This window comes from Gossypium hirsutum, chromosome D13, assembly GCF_007990345.1.
Source record: "Gossypium hirsutum isolate 1008001.06 chromosome D13, Gossypium_hirsutum_v2.1, whole genome shotgun sequence".
In the NCBI taxonomy this organism is placed as follows: Eukaryota; Viridiplantae; Streptophyta; class Magnoliopsida; order Malvales; family Malvaceae; genus Gossypium; species Gossypium hirsutum.
Window position 1 is genome coordinate 21,688,557 of NC_053449.1, and position 8,180 is coordinate 21,696,736.

The 8,180-nt window shown below is 32.5% G+C and overlaps 1 protein-coding gene across 12 annotated transcripts; it reads left to right on the forward strand.

Moving 5' to 3' along the window:
* Window positions 1–726: 726 nt before the first annotated feature.
* Window positions 727–5,400, forward strand: LOC107920447 (probable protein phosphatase 2C 33). 12 transcript variants are annotated; one of them, XM_041108876.1, is made up of 8 exons: window positions 784–989; window positions 1,231–1,307; window positions 1,389–1,514; window positions 1,602–1,908; window positions 2,782–3,171; window positions 3,257–3,374; window positions 4,284–4,507; window positions 4,595–5,400. In XM_041108876.1, the coding sequence occupies exons 4-8, from the start codon at window positions 1,660–1,662 to the stop codon at window positions 4,796–4,798; spliced, it is 1,185 nt and encodes a 394-aa protein (XP_040964810.1). In that variant the 5' UTR covers window positions 784–989; window positions 1,231–1,307; window positions 1,389–1,514; window positions 1,602–1,659; the 3' UTR covers window positions 4,799–5,400. The 12 variants fall into 12 exon arrangements, with proteins under 12 accessions (XP_016705666.1, XP_040964818.1, XP_040964810.1 ...); XM_041108882.1 differs by having other exon boundaries at window positions 787–989; window positions 4,284–4,573; window positions 4,799–5,400; XM_041108884.1 differs by lacking the exon at window positions 1,389–1,514 and having other exon boundaries at window positions 742–989; window positions 4,284–4,573; window positions 4,799–5,400.
* The last annotated feature ends 2,780 nt before the right edge of the window (window positions 5,401–8,180 follow it).

Consider the following 8,180-nt stretch of genomic DNA (forward strand, 5'->3'; position numbering starts at 1 on the left):
CGCTTCCAGCCGGAAGCGTTTTCCATGCAACACAGTAACAACGCTTCAGTTGGAAGCGCTTTTCCTACAAATCACCTGAAAATGCTTCTAGTTGGAAGCACATTTCAATAATTAACCTATTTCCTATTTTTTTTTAACTTTTATTGGTAAATTAATCTTAAGTAGACCTGCTCATAGGCCAGGCCACTCGGCCCGACCTGAAGGCCTACCCAAAAAGTAGGAGGAGTTGGGAAAAATAGACTTGAAAATGGGCTTGGACAAAAAAAAAGCTGGTTTAAAAAATGGGTCGGGCCTCGAGTAAGATATTTTTGTCCCAGGCTTGACTCAAATTCACAAAAGGACAAAAAAATCTGCTATTTTTTTGTTGTTTTAATACTAATTTTTTTGTTATTTTCTTCCTATTTTGCTACCATTCTATTATTATGTTACTATTATTTTGTTGTTATTATTTAGATATTGTATAACACTTGTGTTATTGTTAATTTTATTATTATTTTAGAGGTATTTACTTGTTAAGGTGCATCTATTTTTGTGTTTTTTAACTATATATTTTTTAAAATTTATTTTCAATTTGTTAAGAAATATTTATTTTAATGTTTTTAATATTTTTTATGTATTATATATATTTAAAAATTATATAAAAATAATTAATACGCACAAATTGAGCTCAAATTTTAACATTTTTATCTGATTCGAACTTAAATAAATTTTTAAGCTCATTTTATCAACACCTAACAAACTAGTGTAATTTTTTAGTTAGAGCCGACCCGACCCGTCTAGTCTTACGTTTGTCCTCAATTTTCTTTCATTTATCCATTTTCACTAACCCCGTGCTCTCCCTTTTCTCATCTTTGATCATCTTTTCTGCTGAAAAGGTTTGCACTTTTGGGTGGTTTCTTTTTGGAATTACAGAACTCTCAACAACTTTTGGTATTGTTCATTGAAAAGGGTGTTGCTTTCTGGTGGAGTTTTTATATGTAGAATTAATGGTTCGATTTTTTCTTCTTTCCCGTGGATTCGCATCTATACATCTCCTTTTTCTACGATATATATGCCTTTGCAGCTTTTCTTTTTCCTGATTCTTTTTATGAATTATTTGTATCAACCAAAGGTTTACTTTTATTCTTTTATAGATTAGAAGGCTTTAGAAAGTTGAAACCAATAATTTCCATTTTTTTGGGCTTTGTTAGTTAATTCTGAGTGTCTTTTTTTTGTTTTTTTTGGAAGCAGTTTAAGAATTGTATTCATGGAGTGGTCTGATCGTTAGATTGGAAGTGGCAAAGTGTATTGGGCAAATTTTATTTAAGGTAAATTATTCAAGTGATTTGAAATGAAACTCCAAAGGAATAGTTATTTCAAGGCTGTGATTTCAAAAGGGTTGTTTTCAGATGAGAAATTTAAGAAATTGAAGAACCAATCAAGGCAATGTGAATTGGTAATATGATTCTTGGCTATGAATTTGGAAGGAATTGATTAGATTTGGTGAAAAGGAATTCTACGATTGAAGGATATTGGTAGATTAATCTGCACATTAGCTATCTAGAAGTTGGAAAAGTTTCTTAAAGTAAGCAAGTTCTGACGGATCCATCTACTGAAAACAGGGGTTGTGGCTGTCTAGCTGTTCTGGAGTGCATATTAAGCATTATCAGGGCCCTCCAAATGGGGTCCTGCTTTTCTGCTGAAAGCAGGAGTCCTCTCTCTGGATTGCCTTTGTCCCCTCATCCAGCTTTTGACTACCGGAAGAAGAGGAATTCAAGGAAGAAACCAGGGTCTGTTGACTTCAGAAAGGAAGAACAATTGCATAGGATTCCAGGGAGGTTGTTCTTGAATGGCTCCAGTGGTGTTGCTTCTCTCTATACTCAACAAGGCAAGAAAGGAACCAACCAAGATGCCATGATTGTTTGGGAGGTTAGCTCATTTTATCCATTTTCACATGAATCCTGTTTCTATCAAACTGGTCAACCAATTGTGGTTTAATGTATTTGATTTTGTGTCTTGTTTTCTTGTTAGCTTTGAAACAATCAATATATCTTATGATAGGAGTGTAATATTTACTGGATGAAAGAACTTTCCCTTTTTCTCTGGTTGCTTTTCACTCGCTGGTACTGCAGTAACATAAAACTTACAAAAACAACTTGAAAGTAATGTAAAATTAGAGGGAAAGGAACATTTTCATATTAATTGACCGCGACTTCTCCACTTTCTTTTAGGATATTATTTAATCATTTAGTTTCTATATGCAGTGATACTTCCGTGGTGGTGAAATTCTTTCATTGTTTTTCTAGTTTGAACTTTCTACATGTCTCTATTTGGGTACTCTATGTTTAACACACCTTGGAAATCATTTTAGGGTAGTTATCTTTAGTTTCTTGATGGAGAGGACTGCAATGTCAACAGAGGGAGAGAGGCCAAAAAGGATATGACTGAAAACTAGATAAAACATGAATTTTACTAAGCTTATATGGCGGTGCATTATAATCCATGTCCTGACCCTATACTGGGGAAATGTTTTTGTTGTTGTTTATAGGAGGGTAAACATTGATTATGGTAAGGGCCTTTAGACTGGATAATGCCAGAAGGTTTTTAACTCTTTTCTGCAGTTGGGCATCTGCTGGTGAAGAAGGCCAAGACATTGAAATTTTTTTTACCTGAAACATGTAATGCATTTAATGGAAAAAAGGCTCCTTGATCCTTGTATTACATACTGATAATATGGTTACTAATATTGTTCTTCTGCATTATCACGTTCCATTTCTCACCATCTATGGCTGTTGTTTCCAGAATTTTGGTTCTAGAACAGATACAGTTTTCTGTGGTGTTTTTGATGGCCATGGTCCCTATGGTCATATGGTAGCAAAGAAAGTGAGGGACCATCTTCCCTTAAAACTGAGTGCTCACTCGGAAGTTAATATATCCAGTGAGGATGTTCTCAGAGAGATCAGTTTGAACACTGCAGGAAGTGTGAACTCTGAAGAAACTGCTCTTATATCTGCTGATAAGGACTCTAGGGCCTCTGTAGATCTTGATGTAACAGAAAAGAATCCAGACATCTTTAAGACCCTTAAAGAGTCTTTTCTGAAGGCTTTTAAGGTGATGGATAGGGAACTTAGATTGCATACTAATATTGATTGCTTCTGTAGTGGGACAACAGCTGTAACTTTGGTCAAACAGGTAAGCAGCTGCAACTTTTAAAAGCATTATTTTAAAAACTATGTTATGGTATGTTTCATTGTAATTCGCTTTGGTCTTTGTATAGGGTCCATATCTTGTTGTTGGAAATGTTGGGGACTCCAGAGCTGTCCTGGCCACAAGGGACAAAGACAATTCACTTAAAGCAGTTCAGTTGACTGTTGATCTCAAACCAAATCTTCCAGGTGTGTTTGTCGGTTTTAGTCTATCCTCACTGCATCCATATGTGCAACTATATTCATGCTCTTTATTTTATTGTTTTGTGCTGAGTTTCAGACTAAAACTTATGATAGGTAAAAGAAATAGTGATTCTCATTTTGGAACTTTTGATGATTTGGACTTTTTATGCTAAGTTTTGTCTTCTCTATCATTTGATATTCCTTCTGTATACTGCCCTGAGTGAACCTATCTGTAGGTTTTATTTTTTATTGTTAGGAAAGGAGAAAAAAAGTGTAATTGTGGCAATACAAAATTCTATTTGTATTGTTCATCCTGTGCTTATCAGCACATAAAATAATTGTTTTCCATAGCATTTCTTCTGTCTACTGCATCATGACTGCAACAGAAGGTCCCCCTAATGTCTATCTGATATTTCCTCGGTTTTCTTTATGTTTTCCTTGTCCATTCTCAATACAGTTGTCATTACTCATTACTGGAAGCTGTTGAGAGAAGATTTCAGCAGCTGACATAATGTAATATTAATTATAGTCTTAATTGGCTTGCCAGCCCAGAAAATTCTCTCCTATATATTTGTTGACATATTTTAGGTAATACTTTCACTTTTTACGTATACATGCATCATAAAATTGGTTCAAGTTGTTAGGCAATGTGTGGCTGAAATATCTTAGAAGTTGTAAGAATATGTTTCAGCTTCTAAACCAGTTGCATATGATCGTAAAGGAGTCTGGTGAAGATCAAAACTGTTGGTTAGGATTGTTGGTTAAAATTGCTTGTATATACTGCCTTTGACCTTCAACAGAGAATAAAAGCAAAATTTAATTTCCTGTTCTAATCTGATTGCTTTCTTCTATTACCTATTTTTATACTTTTAACATCAAGGTCATGTTAAATACTTTTTTTTTTAAACTTTACAGCGGAAGCGGAGAGAATTCGAAATTGTAAAGGTCGTGTCTTTGCTCTTCATGATGAACCTACAGTTGCCAGAGTTTGGCTGCCAAACAATGATGCACCTGGCCTTGCCATGGCACGGGCTTTTGGAGACTTTTTCCTCAAGGATTTTGGTCTGATCTCCGTGCCCGAAATATCTTGTAGATGCCTATCAGAGGAGGATGAATTTATTGTCTTGGCGACAGACGGGGTAAAGGAGCCAACATGGATTCTTATTCAAAATACTGACATTTGATCCCTTTTCTCAAGCTCTAAGGTTTGCTTCAATATCTTGCAGATTTGGGATGTTCTTTCAAACAAAGAAGTGATAGATATTATAGAATATGCCCCAGCTTGTTCGTCTGCTGCTCGAACCTTGGTTCAAACAGCAGTTCGAGCATGGAGATACAAATATCTGACTTCAAAAGTTGATGACTGTGCTGTTGTATGCCTCTTCCTTGATTCTAACTTAAGCAATTTATCTTATGCTTCCAATACCTAGGAAAAAGTGCAGCTAACTTCAATGGATCACATTAACAATGAGACTGAGAATGTCGATAGTCTCAATGTCTTAACCAGTCTCAACTGGTCTGGAACTGTGCGAATTGACAAAGAAGATTCCTCGAAGTTTAAGCAGGAAGAAGTGAATTCAGAATTAGGGTTAGAATGGTCTGCCCTTGAAGGAGTATCTCGTGTCGATACACTTTTGAATCTGCCAAGGTTTGTTCCTGGAAAGGAGGATGAGAAGGCTTGGAAATGAGGTCTGGTCAGTACCTTTCTCGTCTTTTTAATTTTATTTCATTAAATTTTGCTTTGCTTCGCTTCTTTTATGTTGGTCTTTCTATAGAAGATTGATTGATGTTGAAAAATTTGGATCGGAGAGGTGAGCCCGGTTGTATTAGTGAGTCCGGGAATTTGTCCTTATTCTCTAGTTTAGTGTGGGTAGAATTGGAATTTTTGCAAATCCAATTCACCGTCTATTTTTGTTTCCTTAATATATATTATTCTATTTTTTTCCCTTCTAATTTCATGTGTGGTTTGTTGGCAACTGTACGTGGATAATAAAATTTTCGACAGTGAAGCCTCTTTAGGTTTCAACTTGAAGGGCTTGAGCATGATTGTATTTCATCTAGTTATTTTTATTTATTTATTTATTTATTTTGTGTTTGTTCAGATTTGGACCTTTAGCATTTCTGTGGATATTTATTATTTGCAACAAGATATTTTGTTGCATCAAAATAATCTGTTGATGACCAGCTAATTCAACTTGAATATTTGATGGAAACTTAAGTTACTTTCGAGCAAGGATGCCTATCGTATTCGTATGCAAACCTTTTACCTAAAACTTCGTCTCCGTTTCTATGCTTGACTTTATTGTTTAAAATTTCTACGACGAAACTAATCTTGGTAATTTTTGTAATTTTGGAAAGGGATAATATAATTTTTTACCTTAACAATTAGGTCCATTTCGGTATTTGTATTTTCTTGTGTCTACTTTGGTCTTTTAACTTGACAACTAAATTTATTTTGACTTATGAATTTGAATTTTGTCAAGATTTCTGATGATGTGATTAATGTTATTAGAGTAGAATTGGATGGATTGAGAGTTCATCGATGTAATTGTCCAAACAAATGAGTTCAACAAATTGACTTGAAAATTGTTTGAAATTGGTAAAAATCGAAAATTAAGACAAAAATTGATAGTTGAATTGGTTTAATAATTTTATTTTTATTATTATTTAGATTTTTATGAATTCTTAATTAATTAATTACTTTTTGTTAATTTGGTGTTCAAACTGATCGAATTGGTTAATCGAGAATCGGTGGTTTGACTAGTTCAATCATCGGTTCGATTATTAAAATATTGAATATGACAATTTGAGATTATATTACGTTACCATATGAAAATTTATATAATTTTTTTAAATATATAAGTGATATTTGATACAATCTCATGATAGTATATCAACAAACTTTTGTATTTTTCAAGTTTAGAAATAAAAATAGTTCTAGTTGTTAAGTTCAATTATTAAAGTGAACAAACAAAAGTACAAGTACCAAAGTAAACTTTCTTTTTTGACAAAACTAAAGTAAACTTAATTGTTAAGTTCAGGGTTAAAAATTATATTAATCCTTTTGAAAACTATGATATAAAAAAATTATTTATACACTGCCTGTGAAGTTTTTTAATTCCACAAATATACTTAAAAAATTGTCTTGCCTTGTGTCTCATTCCTTTTATTTATTTATTTTAATATTTTACTATACTCTATAGTACACTTGTTATCGTCCAACATTGTTTATAGAATCTAAAAATTTTATAAGTGTCCAATATTGTTAAAAAATATATAAAAATATGCTAAAAATAAGTTGAAAGCAAAAATATCGCAAAATTGCTTTCGAAAAACTATCTAGCCTCTTGGAAACATAAAACCTAACTGTAACTTAAACGGTTGATTACCACTCATCTATTTTCGATACCCTTGTTTTTGTCTCTTGTCTCCCTCTCCCTTTTTGCTTATTTTCCCTAGCCCTTTTTGCAAAATAATGACCTAGGTTTGACTATTTCTGTCATTTTCCTAGGATGAGGTGGCTTGGATCTCCTCTTATGGATGTTCCACGCCTTTATTGGAGTCCATTGACTCTTTCTGCCGTAGTTTCATTTTTGGAAAGTTGGCATAGCAACTATTGTTTTTCTTCGGGCTGTACCTCTTAGATCTTATGTTGGCTAGACCTCTTCCCGATTCATTTTGTGTATAAAATGTTTCAATTTATGATCAGATTTTCGTATGGTTTAAAGTCTTTACAATGAAATATTTTTGGTAAAGTACTCCAATCACCATTACCCTAGGGGGAGTTATCCAGAATTAATTCTTTGTTTTTATTTTAATACTCTGATAAGGGGTAGCGGAAGAAGATTGTATTCAAGTTGTTCAAATCGAGAAATAAAAATTCGGATCTCACTTGAAAAGAAAAAATCAAATAGATTTAGGAAAACAAGTAAAACAAAGAAAATAACTAAACTAAGAAATTTACGAATAAAGAATAATTATTTAAAATAATAAATAAATAAAGAAACGATAGAATAAAAAATGAAAAATGGATCGAATAAACTGATGGATAGATGAATAAACGTTTAATTGAACCCTTTGAGATATAAACCCCAATAAATTCAATTAATGACTTTAATCAACCCTCCAAAAAATAATCCTTAGCAAATTGAAGGATGAAAAATGAATTCCCACGGCTCCTTAAAGAAAATCAAGAAGAAAACTAATTCTAAAAATCACAAGAAAGCAATCTTGCACAAAAGCAATTTGAAGGATGAAGAATAAATTCCCATGACTCCTTAAAGAAAATCAAGAAGAAAACAGCTTCTAAAAACCATAAGAAAGCAATCTTGCACAAAAGAACTAACTCTTAGAATTGAAAATTTTATTAATGAACAAAAATAATTGTGTATCTAATGAAAAATGAATAGGCCTTTATATAAGCTAGCTAAGTACATTCAAATAAACTCTCACGTATACTAAAACTCTAATTAATCTAAACAAGAAGTAGTTTTAAACTAAATTTTCTTGTTGACTAAGAAACATAAAACTCCTAAATAACTTAAAATACTTTTAAAAAAATTCAAAATTCAAAATTTGAAATAAATAAATAATAAAATAATAAAACCCAATAAATATTAGACTCATATATAATAAAAATTAAGCATAGAAATCGAACCCAATATTATTTAAACTCGAATTAAAAGCTCAAAACTCGTAATTTCTGTAATAATCTCGTCTAGAAATTTTGCTTGCGCAATCTTCACTAAAATGATAATAACTTAAGCTCTCGAACTCAAAATCAAGTTATTCAAAGTGCATTTCGAAGCTAAA